This window comes from Vipera berus (assembly GCF_964194415.1).
Source record: "Vipera berus genome assembly, chromosome: 6".
Taxonomy (NCBI): domain Eukaryota; kingdom Metazoa; phylum Chordata; class Lepidosauria; order Squamata; family Viperidae; genus Vipera; species Vipera berus.
In genome coordinates, this window is record NC_138208.1 from 62972762 (window position 1) to 62992572 (window position 19811).

At 38.7% G+C, this 19811-nt stretch overlaps 1 protein-coding gene across 1 annotated transcript; it reads left to right on the forward strand.

Annotated features, from left to right (window-relative positions):
- Positions 1-204: 204 nt before the first annotated feature.
- On the forward strand, positions 205-18668 carry LOC308669763 (extracellular serine/threonine protein kinase FAM20C-like; the record flags this gene model as incomplete). Its single annotated transcript, XM_081330638.1, has 10 exons — positions 205-695; positions 3255-3415; positions 4592-4670; positions 6376-6468; positions 8162-8277; positions 8615-8795; positions 10322-10431; positions 16061-16142; positions 17062-17121; positions 18431-18668. The coding sequence occupies 10 exons, from the start codon at positions 205-207 to the stop codon at positions 18666-18668; spliced, it is 1611 nt and encodes a 536-aa protein (XP_081186764.1).
- Positions 18669-19811: the final 1143 nt, after the last annotated feature.

The following is a 19811-nucleotide window of genomic DNA, read 5'->3' on the forward strand; positions in this document are numbered from 1 at the left end:
AACATAAATGAAGAGATTATAGTTGTTTATTTTACCTGGAAAAGGTTGAATTTCTGCATTTCTCCCTGGATTATAGTACTGGAAGTATTATTCTTACTGCTGCATTCTTACAATTAGGACTGAAAAAGAAGAGAGACTTTTTCCTATTTTTATGTGAATTTGTGATATTCCATTGGATCTTGCTGTATCTAAGAATCCAAGAAGATGGTACGCTACTTGCCTTTTTTGTTCCAAAGGAAACTCAAAGCCACCCTTTGTCTTTTTCTCCTTATGGTTGTCCTGATACACATTGTGTTGGATTTGGTGCCCTCTGCTGATGATAAGTCCTGCAGGTGTCTATCTAAAGCAACAGGTACCTTGGACCATTTATCACCCGGTTCTATATTAGCAGCTCAGAATAAGCTGAATCTGCGGAATCTTCAGGATTTTAGTAGCAGTAACAGTTCCCTGGAAAAAGGATTTCACTCAACAGAAGTTGAGTCACATGTGGATGGCCTCAACAATGTGGCTCTCCAAGATGCCAACATCAAGCAACAGGAAACCAAAGAAAAACCCAACCAGAAAATCAAATCCAAATTGTCTGCTCTTTTTGATCATCCTCTGTATAAGATCCCAATCCCAAAAGTTGGAAGGAAAGACAAACTATTTGGGACCAAACCAAAGATGAACCTCTTCATAAAAAGTAGTGATGAACGGTGAGAGACCCTCTTTTTCTTCTGGATGACTCCCTCAGTTTGGCATGTTCCTTCTTGGATGAGCTTGTGTCTATTCCTGCCCAGATTCTATTATTAAGTGCATAATATTTTATTTCCCCATTTTGGAAGGGTTTGGATCTCAGTAGATGATGTTGAAAAGAAGCCAGACTAAGATTATGTTATGTAATTTGATTCTGACTCCTCCCTGAGGCATAACCTCCCATGTGATATAGTATCACCTTCTCCTCATTAGTGATTGTAACCAGTTCGAGCAACTTTGTCATAAAGTGAAATGGTTGCTAAGTGGACATGTGACTAAGAGAGAGAGAAAGAGGAAGAGATGGTGGGAAGATCACTGATTGTTGCCCTTTCATTCAGATGAAGTTCTGTCATACAATCTCCTATCATGACCCATTTTCCTTTTATGCCATTGTTGAAATAAGAATGCCCACTTATTATGCAAAGAATTGTAATCCTAGCTGAAATGCTCTTATACCACGAGTACTTCCTGTATAACAACGTCAAAGAACAATATATAAAATCAGTACTGCCAGGATCCAGATTCAGAGGGAAGTATTTTCCACAGGTTGCTGTGATCATATTATTATAATTTACCACTGTATATTATGTTGATTTCCAAACATCCCTCTGTATTCAGAATGAACCAACATCCTTGCACTTCTCCTCTCTTTCCAGTTCCTTTCTCTATTATTTCTAATAGACAATTATGATGCTACTTATGATGTATTTGCTTACATCAGGACCCGCTGAGCCTTATCTTTTCACCACACAGCATCATTGCTAAACACAGCAGTGCTATTTGATGTGGAAACCAGAAACTAGAAGAAAAAAGTATATATATATTTTAAAATAAATAGTCTTCTGGGAAAACAGCTCCAAACTCCATCCTTCTGTGATATGATTTTGCTCATTTCTATCATTACCCCATCCTTTGTAGCTCTCATCTATTAAATACTATCCACTGACATCCCTAGCTTGGTCTGTACTACCATAGCTACATTCCCTGATGTACATGCCACCCAAAATGACATACAAATGTTTTCTAAAGTATTTCATTTGTTTAATATAAAAAGTATAATCCAAACAAATAAATGACTATAGTATCCTTATAAAATGTCAGTTGCTATAAAAAGGGGGCCACATACAGTATGCTGGCCAGAACTGAGATTCCATCAATCATAGTTATCTATCCAAATATATAGCCACACATGCAAATGCGCATAATTTTCTCTTCTACAGTAGAAACTATGGGATGTGGCTGCACTATATAAACCAGATACTGGTTTAAGGCTGGTTGTAATAAAAAATGAGATCAGAAAGCTAGGCCATGCAACTAGGTTTTAAAATGGGCCATCACCCCAATTCTAATGTTTAGACCCTTCATTCTATGTTATTACTATGGCTGGTTGCAGTCAGCCAGATGTTTAGCCTGGATCTGGCATTTTTGTCTATCTATCTATCTATCTATCATCTATCTATCTATCATCTATCTATCTATCTATCTATCTATCTATCTATCTATCATCTATCTATCTATCTATCTATCTATCTATCTATCTATCTATCTATCAAGGCTTTCGCTAGAACCTGGAATAGGCAATTTTTATTGTTTAATAATATTGAAGTATCATTACTTGATGTAAACTGTTCTAAGCAAAACTGCCTTTTGCAATTGACTGATGATGATTTGATCAATGCCAATGTTGTTTGAGTGGTTCTCCAGATGTTTTGGATTTGTATCCAAGGCACCTATTACTATTGGTATTGTTTTTGCTTTCATTTGCCGCAGTTTTTCTATTATTTGCATGTCTTTATATTTTGCGATTTTTGTATACTTCTTTCTCTTCTCTTCTCCCAAAGATGCTTTCTTGTTTTTCTTTGAAGACGTTTCGCTTCTCACCCAAGAAGCTTCTTTACCTCTTTCTTTCTCTTCTGTTCTGCTGTCTCCAGATGTTGTTCTGGGAAAGATAAGAGGAAGACATATTAGGAATGTTCACTACTTGAATTATTTATAAAAATAATCAAGACAGGAAACAAACAAACGCAGAGCACTTTAGCGTCTTTATGTTCTATTGCTTTGTCTATGTTGTTGTTGTTGTTGTTGTTGTTCCATTGGTTCTTCCTTGGAGGCAAGTTGCCTTCCAGACAAAATACTTGCTTGCAGGCCACATCTCTTATGCAGACTTTGTTGTCTTTCTTACCCACAGTTGCTAAGTCTGGAGTATTATGTGTCAGCTTTAATTATTATTGTTATTTATGTGTCAGCTCTAATTATTATTGTTATTTGTTCAAAAACTGTGAAATCACAGCTGCCAGTTCTTTAGCTGCTGTTGGCCTTCATATGCATTGAGTTATTCCTAAAAAACTAGGCTGTCATAATGTTGTTGGGGGGTATTACTTCTCGATAATTCAGGATATGTTGATATCTTTAAACTGCAGCTTTGCTTTGCTTGTAACTCAGTGTGTATATTCAGTATTCATATATAGGATGTAATAATGACTTAACAGAATGCTTGATTTTGTGTGCTGGATCTGCAGAATCAGAAACAACAATGCAGAAGGTCTTCAGAACCACAGTGCTCACCCTGCTTGGCTCAGTTTTTATGCTGGAATCAATCGCTATGAACTGTATGCCCGCCATGATCCCTCTCGCCATGACTTGATGAAGGATTTGGCCAAACAGAAAATTATCAGTTCAGGTACTACTAGCATTTCAGATGCTCCATCTAACTCATTGTTTGTTTCCTCATCCTGTTTTCTCTTTTCAAGTGTTTGTTCTTCTAGTGTTTCCTTTCTTTAGTTCAGTATAAACCTAGTTAAACCATCCACAGAGAAGAGTGCTAGAACAGGGAGTACTACTAACCAACCAAGATAGGGACTATCTTTTTGTAGCCTACAGCCACACTTTTTATTAACAAATTTTGCCTGAAATCCAAGGGTACAAAGTAATGACATCTTGAACAGATTAGATTTCCCTGTTTGTTTTACTGAATGTTTTATTTACATGTGTTAAACCAACCTGACATCTTCTCCCCTCCTCCTCCACCTGCTGGGAAAATGAACTCTTTGTGTCTGGCAGTTTGTTTCTGGGCTATTTGATTTGCAAAAGTGAACTTTGGGAGCCAGATAAGCTCATTAATTACATCCCCCATGCCAGGAGTTTGCCAAGATCCTCAGTGCAAACAAAGACAGCCAGGTTTCTCTCTTGGTTATTTTTAATATATTTTTTAAATTTAAATACACACATGCCACTGGCAGATACATGACAGCAGAGTTAAACAGCTTGATAGCTATAGCTACTATTTAACATGTGGAAAAGCATATTATAATATATAGTATACATACTCTGTATACATACTCTGTATTCTGTAGAAAAATACTGAAAGTTGGAGATTGGGGAAATAATAATTTGATTTTGAATCTAAAATGCATAAAAAACCTGAAGCTAAAGAACATAAAAACACTTGTATTAAATAATTACTGGATGTTATAACTATAAGAGGACCTAGCACAATAGGTGGTCAGATCAAAAATTAAATTTAGGGGTCAATTATTATTAAATTACTGCAGAACCACATACAGAGGATAAGCAGTCTCTAAGTGGTAATAAAACCATCACAGCCATTGGTCACAAAACCCAGTTTGGTAGATATCATATTTAGGATGAAATTTGATATGAAACAGTAAAAGTGTGAGAAAGAACTTTACCTTGTACCATGTAGGATCAGGTTTTTTATTTAACAAACACTTTTCAAGGAGGTATCCTTCTTTTTGAATGAATAAGATAAATGGATTATTTTACTCTCTTCTATAAAATGAAAATATCGCAATCTGAATCTCTTCATGAGCTCTAATGCTTGTTAATGTCATTTCAGTCCAGAAGCCTGGAGGAACTCAACTGAAGCTTATCATGACTTTTCCCAATCATGGCCAAGCTCTCTTCAAACCTATGAAGTAAGGCATCTTGATTCATTAATTGTGATCTCCTCCAAAATGGTTTGTTTGGATATGCTGAGAGTGCAATTGCAAAGTTTGTTAGCTGAAAATTTGGGAATTTCAGTCTGAGTTATCTTTATTAATATTTTGAGTTCTCTTTATTAATATTCTGACCCTAAGCATTTTTTATGCATTGCACCGATCCTTGATGGGTTTACATTAAACCTGCACTTTGTAAATTAATTGGCAGCTAAAGCATCTTTGTATAGCAACCTGATAAGGTAATCCTGGCCTTGGCATCTGTATCCCAAGTGAAAAAGAAGTTTGTACCATTGGCTGTATTTCTAAACACACTATGCAATAATTCTGTCAGAAGCAACTTAACTGTAAGCATCAAAATATAAAAGTCAAGTACATCTTCTGCTGACTACAAGGATGCCTCCATATTGATTTCTTGGCAAAAGGGGATAAAACTAAATAATACATGTACCCCTTTGCTGGGACAGTCTGTTTCTATATTCCATATAGTATATTTTATAAGGCTGGCATTGAAAGAGAAATGGATTGACTTGCTCTGTATTTCTCATGCGGTTTCATCTGCAGAAAAAAGGTCACGGCCACAGAAATAATAAAATTAGACAGAAATAGTATAATAAATCATCATCATGTGCAAATCTGATTACAAGTTAGACAGAATTTAAGTGTTCTTTCAAAAATGGGCAGGTTCTCATTGTATTGGGAACATAGGAAAATAGCTCAAAATACTAGCAGGCAGTGTCATATTTTAATTAGAATTAGAACCAAAAAATATTCAAAGCTCCAGACAAAAAAAAACATTCACAACCCTTTAAAGCATGTTGTAATTCCTGTATCCTAGCAAAACAACAGCAATCTTGCACTTCTGTTCCCTATCAATATCCCTGCTTTCCCCAACTTAGTGCCTTATTCATGAGTGTTCAGATTGATTGCACTAAATATTTAATAGAAATATCCTTAAAATTGCTCTGAAATTTTATACCACAAGATGGTTACATATGGCGCTGTAACAGTAAAAAATAGTTATCGTTATTACCACCCTAGCGCAGTTGTAGCTACTGCAGCCCTCATCAACAGTCCGGTTTTGATGGAGATGTGCGACCTCTGCTGGTGAAAGGTTTAAATTGAAGCTCTTAGTGTTTTTCAAACTGGAATTCAGAATCCCAACACTTCCCATTCGGAAATAATGGACATTGTAATCCAAACATTCCTGGAAATTTCTGAACTGAGAAAAATACTTTAAAGTGATAAAATTGAACAGCGTCAATTGGATGCTAGTTTGTTTGAACAGATTCAGCTGAAAGACTGTAGCTCTGCAGAGCATGCATGCAAAATGTCTCCAATATGTCCAGGTAGACTGACAAAATATCACTACTTGCAGTCACAAGTCATTACTGCTATAAAATACCACAGTGATGAATGCAAATCTGACTTGCTGTAAGAACTTTGCACATTCTTATCTCATGTGCACAATGATCTCCCAGGTGAAAGGAGATCCGGCTTTGACTTCAGCCACAAGACACCTATTTTCCTGACAATTTCTATATGAGCATCTGCCAAATGTTGACATCTTCCCAGAATTCTCAGTAATGCCAAACTATTGGGGAATTCTGAGAGCTGGATGAAGTACATTTTAGGGAAACTTGTTTCTGATAATCCCATTCTACTCTTCTCTCTGCCTTCCTAGGCAAACCCGAGACCAGGAGACTTCAGCAGACTTCTTTTACTTTTCAGACTTTGAGCGGCACAATGCAGAAATAGCAGCTTTCCACTTGGACAGGTAAGTTCAGTCTAATTCTCTTGTTCAAAATACATCTATGCTTTGCTTTCAGGAGGTGTTAGTAAAAAAATAGTAGAATATACTCTTTGTCTGTAGATAGACTCGGCTTTTGGCATTTTCTGTTGCAGAATAATCCCAGTAGTACAGGGAAATAACTCTACTTAGATTCTTTCGAGCTGTTGTTAACAGAGTAGATAAGGCTGAGCTAGTAGACGACAACTTCCTGCCCTGAATGTGAGCAGAAAGAATGGTGAGATATACATCATAATAAAAATAACAATATGCTGCAGTTTGAGAAGACACCTGAAAATAACATGGACATCACTGAACAAATGAAGCAAGTGTTCTCACTCAAGGATCAAATGACCAGACTCAAATTATCTTACTTTGGATATATTATGTGAAAAACTGGATCTCTGGAGAAGGGTCTAATTCTGGGAAAAGTGAAAGGAAAGAGGAGAAGAAGAAGGTGATAGCAGCAAGGTGGTGGATTCAGTTACAATGGCAATGACTGCTGTTATGTACTGGACTCACGTGGGTTGCTGGAGCAGCTAATGGCTCTCCAGCAACCCAGACTTTTAGTCTCCTGTGCTGCAATTGGCTATCTCCAGGCGGCAATGGTTGTTTCAAACCTATTGGCTGCCGCCTAGGGGCTAGACTATATATTGCGGCTAGTTGCAGACAATTCCCCAGTACAGTTCCAGCACGAAATAAACAATGAGTTATCCTGAACTCAGCTTCGCGTCTTCATTCCTGCACCAAAGAACCCGCTATTTAACAACTGCAATGTTGAAAAACTTGGAAGACTAGATTAGGACAGATCATGGAGAAAATCTATGTGATTGCTAGGAGCTGAAAATGACTTAAAGGCACATAATCAATCAAAATAGTGATTTCAGCTGATATGAGATCCAGGCATATAACAAGTTATAGAACAGGATTTTATAATCTATAACCTTTTAGATTTTGTGGGGAAATAAATCTGAATACAGAATTAAAATGTTTACTTAAAGGAAACAGGAATCCTAGAACTTCTAGAAGGCCACAAGTTTTCATCATTTGATTTAGTATGTTGAGACCACGACAAAGTTATTAGTAGCCATTCTGAAACTCTATCTCTGCTTGGGGTATCCAGGATTCTGGTTGTGACAGAACCTGACTAAGTATTTCATGTTTATATGAGGCCTGGCCATTTTAGAGCTTAGCCATCACAGATTAGACATCAGTAAAAACTATCCTTGAGGGGTACAGTCCAACATCCAGCAAGATTTACCACACCTTTGCCCTGGTTCTCCCTAAGCAGCTGGGAAGCCCCAATTAAATTTCAGAGCAAAGGAGCATCATGAGAAATTTAGGTAAGGTTTCTAATTCATTCAGAGCATTGCGGTTACAATCCAAGCCTCACAAGGTAAGAGGCAATCCATCAAGGAATCCTTTACCAAGAGTTGCATAAAGGAGCAGAAGGTGATTCAAGATACCTTCAATACACCCAGTCCTTAGCAGTTTGCTAAGCTAGAAGGCAAACCTCAGGTCAAGCCCTGAGGCCCACATCATAATGTGATAGCTAATGCAACTATTAGAAACAAGTTAATTGATATTGTTTGATTGTTGGCTTTATGATATTAATAGTATATAGGCTAAGCTATCTGTTCTTTATTCAAACTTTTCTGCTGTATTTGCCTTTTCCATGCAGGATCCTGGACTTTAGAAGAATTCCCCCAGTTTCTGGACGGTTGGTGAACATAAGCAACGAAATCCGTGACATTACAACAGATAAGAAACTGTTTAAAACGTTTTTCATCTCCCCAGGTACGTATCTCCCTGTGCCATTCTTGACACCAACTTTGGAAACAATGAATGATTGTGTCTTTGAATTTACGGAGGTAATTGTATAAATCTTTCCCAATAAGCTGGCCTCTAGATTTAGTGTGGCGCCTACAATTCCTGGCTAGCTTCACTACTGCATTGTAATAAACACAACAGGTTAGAGAAGGCAAAGACAGATTAACTCTGACAGGAATTTAAACTATTCCCTTCTCTCTTCAAATCTGTAAGGCAGGTGGTGGCATGGTCTATCATAGAAAAAATGTCTCTGTGTTGCAGTTCCCTAACTTTTGCTTCCCTCCATTTTGCCTGGATCAACCAGCTGGCAACATCTGTTTCTTTGGCGAGTGCTCCTACTATTGCTCTACTGAACATGCTTTGTGTGGCAAACCTGACCAGCTTGAGGGATCCATGGCAGCCTTGTTGCCTGACAAAGAGGTAGCTGAACGCCAGTCTTGGCGGAGTCCCTGGAGGCGTTCCTATTCCAAGACCAAGAAAGCTGAGTGAGTATCCAAAAGGAGAAAAGAAAAGCCAGAATAGTTTTTTTTTAAAAAAAAAGATTTAATAGGCAAAAAGAAAATTCTAGAGTGGAGACAAATGAGATGGTTGGAGAAATAGGACAGTCAAAGAAAGGAGAAAGTGAGGCATGTAGTCTAAACATAAGGGAATCTGTACAAACCATGAAGCTATACCCATCAGCCCATCATTTTGGATATCACTATTTTACCTCCTCTTATTTGTTTTGCATCTGTTTTACTGTTTTTATTCCCCTTGCTTTTATGCTCACATAGGCCCACAAGAAAAGTCTGGTAAGAGAACAAAGAACACCAAACCTGCAGAATAGTCAGTGGCTCCTTCATCACTAGTGATTTGGAGAACCTGATTCTGTTTAAAAAAGATTAGTATGGGCCTCAAGTAACTAATGGAAATAGCTTTTTATATTTTTTCTATATATAAATATATTGAGCTTCAGATGAAAAAAGTTTCAGAAATCTAAAATAAAACAATGTAAACATATAACCATGACAGAAGATGGATATCAACAGAAAGATATATTCTCCCATTTACCATAGTATGAATAAATTCTGATTTGTCACCTGTCTGACACTGTCTTCTGGAAATGAAGAAGAGGAAATTAATATCTTATTTTAAGAGGTTAAGATATACTGCTTCATACCTCTGGAAAAGACTCATGTCACAAAAATACATTATGTTTCAGGGAAAGCATGCCACTTTCTCTATTTCTGTTGCTTTTCTTAAGGTCCCAGGATCAAGGTTCACCCTATAAGCAGTGAGAAGTGCCAGCACATTTTCATTGCTTTGAAAAGGGAGTAGAATTTTATTGTACGACTCATTCTAATGGTAATTTTACTGGCAAAAAGAGAAAAAGATGCTTCAGAGATTTCTGATTTGTGTGTCATCACTTAATATGCATCTGCATGAGTGAAAAAAAAGAGAAGACTCATTTGCAGCTCAGCCCACACAGCAAAGTATTTTGGCCTTTGCTTAAGTAACTGCAGCATCATGCAAACAAGCTCAAAAGAATCTCTGCACCCATACAACATACATTTGCAAAATGACAAAATGGATAAAGTGACACGAGGAAGGAATTCAACCAAAGCGCTTCTTTTTTCCAATATGAGATGTATTGTATTATTGCTGTTAAGACTTCATGTACTACTGTTTACCAATACACCTCAGCAGTTTAAAACAGAAAGACAAAAATAAAATTAAAATGAAGAATAACTTAATTATATTTGAAAACACACCGTAGATATTTTATGTTGGTAAATATTCTTAAATGCCACTGGAAAGTGTAGAACAGTGGTGGTTTAGAATTCTAACAGGGGGAGAGAAAACTGGATACATGGATAGAATACTAAAAATGAACTACTGTAAATGACCATCCATTAGAAAGAAGCCTGTCCAAAGCAATGAATTTTTAAGGCCTTTTGGAACAGAGACATTAGCAGATACGTTTAGCAGAAAAGTTTAGCGATAATATTTCACAATGGCTGACTTTTCCCAGGTGGGAACTGAATGAAAATTACTGTGCTCAGGTCCAAAAGACACCACCCTATGACAACACAGCCCGACTTCTCAGTCTCATTGACATGACCATGCTTGATTTTCTCATGGGTGAGTATGTTAATGAATTTATACTGGGGACAAGAAACCTGGATCAGTGGTAGCGAAAGGCAGGCGCAGAAGGCCCCAGATCATGCCTCTGATTCAGTCTCTGTCTGGCATTTCCACTGCAGATGTTTCAGCTCAGCTTGCAGGAGAGAGACTGGGATGCTAGAGTTTCTTAAACATAAGACCCACTGCATCTTACAAAACAAAGGATCTCTCTCTGTGTAAAACTGGCTGCCCACCAGCTTCTCTAGAATAGGCTTTCACTGGCAATACATGGTGCTAAAATTCACAAGAAAACAATCGCTCCTTTAACCTTTCTCAGAGTCCCTTGTTTTGGCCTGTTTTTTTTGTTTTTAGCAGTGCAGTGCCTTACTATTCCATAAGGCAGGGGCGTCAAACTCAATTTCATTGAGGGCCACATCAGCATTGCGGTTGCCCTCAGGGGGCCGGGTGCGTATGGCCAGGGTGGGCGTGGCCTACTGGGTGGGCATGGCTAGAGGGCGTATGGCCTACTGGGTGGGTGTGGATAGCACTACATTGTTCGCATCAAGGGTACCTATGGAGGCCTGGGCAGGAGTGGGACAGATCTGAGGGTCTCTGGCAGAAGGAGGGTCTCTGGGCCAGGGCCAAGGCAGTGGGGGCCGTTCCCTCACTGTTTCCAGGATGGCTTCGTGGGCCGCATGAAACCACTTTGCGGGCCGGGCCTTGTGTTTGACATGTCTGCCATAAGGGGATATTCTTTTTCCTCAGTTGTTTATCCCATTTCAGAAGAACTAAATTCACACCAGTTAAAACTTGTCACAATAAGGAATTTAGAAGCCTGCATCTTAAATAAATTTCTGAATAATTTCAGAAAGTACACTGTAGGGCCTTATATTCACCTTTTACCAAAGCCTACTGTTGGCCAATTTAGCCCTGTTCTGTCCAACCAATTGCCAATGGCTCTGCCAGTTTGATAAATTGTCCATGTTATATAGCACAAAAGTGTAACTTATTCTTGCTCTTTTCCTCAGCTTCAGATTAACATGCAAACAAAGTCTCACCTTTCAGACTTGTTGTTGTTGTTGTTAGTTGCGAAGTCGTGTCCGACCCATCGCGACCCTATGGACAATGTTCCTCCAGGCTTTCCTGTCCTCTACCATCTTCTGGAGTCCATTTAAGCTCACGCCTACTGCTTCAGTGACTCCATCCAGCCACCTCATTCTCTGTCGTCCCCTTCTTCTATTGCCCTCAATCTTTCCCAGCATTAGGCTCTTCTCCAGTGAGTCCTTCCTCCTCATTAGGTGGCCAAAGTATTTGAGTTTTAGCTTCAGGATCTGGCCTTCTAAAGAGCAGTCAGGGTTGATCTCCTCTAGGACTGACCGGTTTGATCGCCTTGCAGTCCAAGGGACTCGCAGGAGTCTTCTCCAGCACCAGAGTTCAAAGGCCTCAATTCTTTTGCGCTCAGCCTTTCTTATGGTCCAACTTTCACTGCCATACATTGCAACTGGGAAGACCATAGCCTTGACTATACGCACTTTTGTTGACAGGGTGATGTCTCTGCTTTTTAGTGTGCTGTCTAGATTTGCCATGGCTTTCCTCCCGAGGAGCAAGCGTCTTTTAATTTCTTGACTACAGTCCCCATCTGCAGTGATCTTGGAGCCCAGGAAAATAAAATCTGTCACTACCTCCATTTCTTCCCCATCTATTTGCCAGGAATTGAGAGGGCCGGATGCCATGATCTTGGTTTTCTTAATGTTTAGTTTCAACCCAACTTTTGCACTCTCCTTCTTCACTCGCAACAACAGACTCTTCAGTTCCTCTTCACTTTCTGCCATTAGAGTGGTATCATCTGCATATCTTAGGTTGTTGATATTTCTTCCAGCAATCTTAATTCCAACTTTTGACTCCTCTAGCCCTGCCTTTCTCATGATGTGCTCTGCATATAAGTTAAATAGGCAAGGCGACAGTATACAGCCTTGCCGGACACCTTTCCCAATTTGGAACCAATCAGTGGTTCCGTGTCCAGTTCTCACTGTTGCTTCTTGGCCCGCATATAGGTTTCTCAAGAGACAAATAAGATGTTCTGGTACTCCCATCTCTTTAAGAACTTGCCACAGTTTGTTATGATCCACACAATCAAAGGCTTTAGCATAGTCAATGAAGCAGAAGTAGATGTTTTTCTGGAACTCTCTAGCTTTCTCCATGATCCAGCGTATGTTGGCTATTTGATCTCTAGTTCCTCTGCCTCTTCGAAATCCTGCCTGTACTTCTGGTAGTTCTCGATCCACATACTGCTGGAGTCTAGCTTGTAGGATTTTAAGCATAACTTTACTAGCATGAGAAATGAGTGCAATGGTGCGATAGTTTGAACATTCTTTGGCACTGCCTTTCTTTGGAATTGGAATGTAAACTGATCTTTTCCAATCCTGTGGCCACTGTTGAGTTTTCCAAATTTGCTGGCAAATTGAGTGTAGCACTTTTACTGCATCGTCTTTTAAGATTTTGAATAGCTCAGCTGGAATACTGTCACCTCCACTAGCTTTGTTGTTGCTCAGCTTTTCTAAGGCCCACTTCACTTCACATTCTAGGATGTCTGGCTCGAGGTCAGTGACCACCTCATTGTGATTATCAGGGACGTTAAGCTCATTCTTGTATAGTTCTTCTGTGTAATTTTGCCATCTCTTCTTAATCTCTTCTGCCTCTGTTAGGTCCCTGCCATTTTGGTCCTTTATCATGCCCATTTTTGCATTAAACGTTCCCTTCATCTCTCCAATTTTCTTGAAAAGATCTCTGGTCCTCCCTATTCTATTGTTTTCTTCTATTTCTTTGCACTGTTCATTTAAGAAGGCATTCTTATCTCTTCTAGCTATTCTCTGGAATTCTGCATTCAATTGGGCGTATCTTTCTTTTTCTCCCTTGCCTTTTGCTTCCCTCCTTTCCTCAGCTATTTGCAAAGCTTCCTCAGACAGCCATTTTGCTTTCTTGCATTTCTTTTTCTTTGGGATGGTTTTGGTTGCTACCTCTTGTACAATGTTGCGAACCTCTGTCCATAGTTCTTCAGGCACCCTGTCTATCAGATCTAATTCCTTAAATCTATTTGTCACCTCTACTGTATATTCAACGGGGATATGATTTAATTCATACCTGACTGGCCTGGTGCTTTTCCCTACTTTCTTCAGTTTAAGCCTAAACTTTGCAACAAGAAGCTCATGGTCTGAGCCACAGTCAGCTCCTGGTCTTGTTTTTACTGACTGTATAGAGCTTCTCCATCTTTGGCTGCAGAGCATATAGTCAATCTGATTTCTGTGTTGACCGTCTGGTGATGTCCATGTGTAGAGCCGTCTCTTGGGTTGTTGGAAAAGAGTGTTTGCTATGACCATCGTATTCTCTTGACAAAATTCTACCAGCCTGTGCCCTGCTTCATTTTGTACTCCAAGGCCAAACTTGCCTGTTATTCCGGTTATCTTTTGGCTTCCTACTTTAGCATTCCAATCCCCCATGATGATAAGGACATCATTTTTTGGTGTTAATTCTATAAGGTGCTGTAGGGCTTCATAGAACCGGTCAATTTCATCCTCTTCAGCACCGGTGGTTGGGGCATAGACTTGGACTACTGTGATATTGAATGGTTTGCCTTGGATTCGAACTGAGATCATTCTGTCATTTTGAGGATTGTATCCCAGTATTGCTTTTCCTACTCTTTTATTGACTATGAAGGCTACTCCATTTCTTCTGAGGGATTCTTGCCCGCAGTAGTATACCTGATGGTCATCTGAATTAAATTCACCCATTCCTGTCCATTTTAGTTCGCTGATACCTAAGATGTCGATGTTCAGTCTTGTCATCTCTTGTTTGACCACGTCCAGCTTTCCTTGATTCATGGATCTTACATTCCAGGTTCCTATGGAGAAAAAATCTTTACAGCATCGGACTTTCCTTTCACCACCAGACATATCCACAGCTGAGCGTCCTTTCGGCTTTGGCCCAGTCGCTTCATTCTTTCTGGCGCTACTAGTACTAGCCCTCTGCTCTTCCCCAGTAGCATACTGGACGCCTTCCGACCTGAGGGGCTCATCTTCCAGCATCATATCGTTTTGCCTTTTGGTACTGTCCATAGGGTTTTCATGGCAAAGATACTGGAGTGGGTTGCCATTTCCTTCTCCAGTGGATCACGTTTTGTCAGAACTCTCGGCTATGACCTGTCCGTCTTGGGTGGCCCTGCACGGCATAGCTCATAGCTTCATTGAATTATGCAAGCCCCTTCGCCACGACAAGGCAGTAATCCATGAAGGGGCTTTCAGACTTACACAGAAGCAAAACTTAAACCTTCATTGATTGTTTTCAGGATACATGTAAGAAAATTCAGATAAAAAACGTGGCTAGCTAAAAACTCCCGTATTCAAAATACTGCTCAACATGCAATGTTTATTTTATGGTTTATAATAGCAAACATGTTTCACTATACCCTCTAGTGGAAGCACTGCATATTTTCATATTCATATTCTATATCCCATATTTTAACAATTGAAATATACAGTATAAGCATTTAGACCATGGGTATCAAACTCACTACGTCACGTGGCGTGTCGCGACATATTGAGACTTTTCTCACATTGCTGGAGCTGGGATGGGCACGGCCTCCGGATGATGCAACCAGCCCACGGGCCGGCAGTTTGACAGCCCTGATTTAGAGGATTGGCTACCCCATCTATTCCCAATTTTTGCTCCAAAAATGCAGCTGCTTATTATGTATTGTCATTACAATGTTTAACTGACCAATCAGACTAACCTATTTGATTAGCGAGCAGCAGAAGCACAAACATAGCATCTTAAAAGATAATATAATCTATTCAAATACTGATAATCTACCTTGGTGATGTTCCTTAGTTAGAGGCTTAGAAAAAAAGGTTTATTTGAATACACATACACATTCACTCTCCCACCCTATAAATCAGGTTATATACTACATGACCTTTGGCTTTGAAAATCCATATTCTTTATATCTTGCAGAATAAAGTATATTTGCTGAAAGCACATTATCTTTTGTAGATAGGTGGATTTCATCATGCACTTAGTTTATATATTATTAAGTACAGACATTGTGTTTTGCCATCATAGCTTATGATTTTAAGTGTGAAAAGATAAAATTAAATTAAACATCCTACCCAATTTTGGGGTGTGGTTCTTAGCATCTGCTCAAAGCCTAGCATACAGAAGCTGTAGCATCCTGTTCTAGCATTTATTTGCTGGCTATGTCCAAGTTAGGCTTGAAATTGTATCTTGGGCTCCAATTCATTAAGCAAAATATATGTTGTATTTTGTTGTACCTACTGGTGACTTATAGAAGAAATCACACCTAATCCTGTGTTTACATGGTAGCTATGTAGACTCAGACAAATACACTGATAGTGGCAGAAGAGCAGTGTATGTGTGTATTCCAATATTATATATTCTAATGGCCACCTCAGAACCGGGTCACTCTCAAGACAATTCTCTGTGTGAACATATTCATTTCAGAAACAGAACTGAGTGATAGTTGGCATCCATATTTTCCAAAGAACAAATGTACTGTATACTTTTGGCCTTATAGTTCAGGTATGGACAAATTTTGGTGACACATTTTCTTTCAGTGCTTTTTCTTTATCTGCAGGAAATATGGACAGGCATCACTATGAGACATTTGAAAAGTTTGGTAACCACACTTTTTATCTTCACCTGGACAATGGCAGAGGGTGAGAAAGTGCTGCTATCTTCTTAAGGGCGGGCAAGAGATTTTGGAAGGCTTTTGAACTCTGATGTATAATGATCTGCATCTTTGAAAACATGGCTAACCTCAGCCCAACCTTCCCCAAGGTTATCTCAGTACATTCTTCAGAAGTATGGGGGAACTGTAGCTCCAACACATTTTGGAAAGTCCCAGATTGGAAAAAAAAACCTATTCTGTCCTGTACTGCACTAATCCAAAATAAACCACCACCCCCATTGTGGGATAGTCTTTGAAAGCAAGAGTTTACAAGTTAAGGATTTCGAACAAGGAAGAGCTAGTTGCAATGTACTCTTGTGCTAGAATCCAGTGAACTAGTCTCTGCAGTCCCAGCACTTGGCAAATATTATTTGAATGCAAGGAATACTTATCTACTGGCTCTATTTACGTATGATAAGGAGCATTATAATTTAAGACTATAGTGATAATACTATACTAAACTTTAACAGTATGATAATGTTATATTAAATGTCACACTACAAGCAGTATGATTAGAATAATTCCTACCAACTGTATCATGTTTTGCCTCTGGATAATTCCGTTCTTCTTAGTAATACAATAAGATAGCTACATTATCCAGCTGTGCCTTATTTTCACATTTTATTTCAGTGGCAGCATTTGAAATGTGTACAATAATCCCTTGAGATGAGCCCATGTCATATACTGATTAGTCTGTTGGGCTAGACTGGGAAATCCAGATCCAAGTTCTCAAGTAACAGGATTATTCAGTTTTAGTCCAGCATACCTCAGTATTGTTGTGGGGATAAAATTAAAGGACAGAATGCAGTTTTATGCTACCTTCTCTCTTGTGAAAAACAGGGAAATTGTAATGGATCAGTCCTCCCCCAAATTATGCCCTAATCTGTTATTTTTGTCCTTGTTTTCAGGTTTGGGAGACATTCTCATGATGAACTGTCTATTCTGACTCCTCTTCGGCAGTGCTGCATGTAAGGACAACTTTTTACCCCTCAAAATTTGCCCTTGCCAGGGTAATATAATTTAGGATAGTTTAAGAAAGGTCAGGTTTTCTGCAATGAAAAACTGATCTTGCTCATAAATGAGATTGTCAAGGTGCCCTCTCAAAAATGCTGTGTTTGTAGTAGGAGGACACCAAACATCCAAATCCTCCTCTGTTTAGTTTGTTCAGGAGAATGGGAGAGATTGTACGGTGGGAGCTGGCTTGATTTCTGTTGAACGGTTTCTCACCACTAGTCCACTACTGCCGAGACTATTCAAACTTCTTTATTTAATTATGAGATTTATTTGCCACCCATCTCATATCCAGCAATTTGGATACTGTTTACATAAAAAAAGGCATGCCCATTAATTGTATTTAGTACTCAACTGACTATCATACTATGGCCCTGGTGGCCTAATTCAGTCTTTCTCAAAAAGAATGTCCTCAAGAGACATTGGGCTATAACCTCCTTAATTTTCACCCAACATGACAATCATATTTAGAAAATACTAAATCTAATTAATCTCAAATTGTAGGTTAAAAAAGAAAATTATCAGAGGTTGGAATATCCAATGGTACGGAGGATGTGACATTTGTGTATTTACTTCTGAGTGAACCTCAAATCCTCTTATAAAAGCTGAAGATTAATATATCTAAAGAGCTGCATATTGGGCAATGTGACTTAATGTGACTGAGTAGATTAATTTTGAAAGTCAAGTTTTTGTCTTTTACCCAGTTTTGTAGTTCCATGAACCAGCTCTCTTTCCAATTCTGAAGTATGAATTATCTGAGGCTGATGGCAGGTGCCAATTGACACATTTGGACGTAGGGCAATTCAGAATGCAAAGGAGCATGTAACCATGTTTCTGGGAGAAATCTGTTAAAATGCACATGCTCTGGGTAGAAAAATGCTTGCCAAACTACTTCCACTCTAGATCTACAGGAGGATGCATTTGTTTGTAATCTGAACCAGGGAACCTTTTGTAAACAGCACCAAATTAAGGTTGATTCAGTTGGGTCATAATAAGGAATGGATTTTTCCCACATACCTAGAGCAGAAAATTATTATCAAGCTTAGCAATCAGTGCAGAAATGACATTACTTTACTGAATTCCATAATAGTTATAAAATATTTTTCACCTTGATAGTTTTAAGTCTTCTCATTACTGCCCTGATTCATACTGGTATTTCAGATCCATATATATTTATTTTAATTGAATTGAATTGATAGAAATACTAAATATGATATTTTCTCTCTTCTATACATATTCTCTTTTCCTTGTTGTTACTGTCTCCAGTATTAAAAAGTCAACTTTCCTGCGGCTGCAACTGCTTGCTACTGAGCCTTATCGCTTAAGTGACATCATGCGTGAATCATTAGCCTCAGATCCCCTGTCTCCAGTTTTATCAGAGGCTCATCTAGAAGCACTGGATCGGCGACTCAAAAAGATATTGGCTATGGTAGAAAACTGCAAGAAGGCAGATGGACATAAAGAAGTAATAGTTGATGACTTAAAAGGAAAGCAGTATTTTTAGTTTAGAGTAGCTAGAGAAGTGATAGTGATCTTACCTACGGTAGACACACAATATCCCCAACCTGCTATTTCTGTTTACTCATGAAGAAATTATTTCAGATCTACCATTGCTATTTATTGAGGAGGGGGGCATTTATAGTTCCTTCAGTTCCAATATGGTACTGTGAAGTTTGTCCACTGCCAGAGTAGGCCCTTTGTTCATTTATAAGGTCTAGATGACTTATTGCCTTAACAATCATGCATAGCACTTGACCTAATTTCAAAGTCTTGTGTAAGAGATCAATTCAGATTATGATGTCAACTTTCAATCAATTCCTCCAGACTGCCACTTGAGAAAGGAAAGAATATCCAGAGTAAAAAGGGATTGGAGGCTTGGGAGAGTTCAGTGTCTCTTATGACACTAGTTCCTTGAAGTTGCTCAGGAGGTTGCCTCTGCAGCTCTTGATAGAAAAAATGCTATCTACTTCTGACAACTTCTAGTCAATATTACTTACTAAGGCCTCAGGAACCAAGTTTTCTATCATATGGTCTTTATAGAAAGGGCAAGATGTGAATGTGGAATCTTCTGTGTGCAAAACATATGTTTAGTTGAATAATTAGTTCAATGTATTATGCAACATTCTGCTTCAGATAATGACCAACTAAATGGGAATATATTTATTCTGTACAGTACATAAACTGTTGTAGAGGAACATAACAAGTTGATAATGAGCCATCCAGCCTATATTATTGACCTTGACTAGCAGTAGCTCACTGGTGTTTTTTTCCAAGTTCTTCTTGGTGATGCCAAGAATAAAATTTTAGATCTTTCATATATAAAGAGAAAATGCTTTATATGATATGTGAAGTCTATCCATAGAGGGGAATGAGTAGACTCAGGAAAGGCTCTTATTGGGCAGGTATCTCCAGATATTCTTGTACAACACCTGCTAGCAACATACAGAAGCACCAGCCAATGACACATCTAATGAAGGTTGCTGTTTAAAAACATCTTGACAGACACAGGTTGCTTACTCCTGTCCTTGGATAGGTGGATTCAAAGAAAAGCATCCATACACAGTTACATGAATGATTTAACATGGCTGCCCATAAATTGATTTTATGGTCTTTTTGGTGGAAATTTTGTTTAAAGCAATTGTAGCTA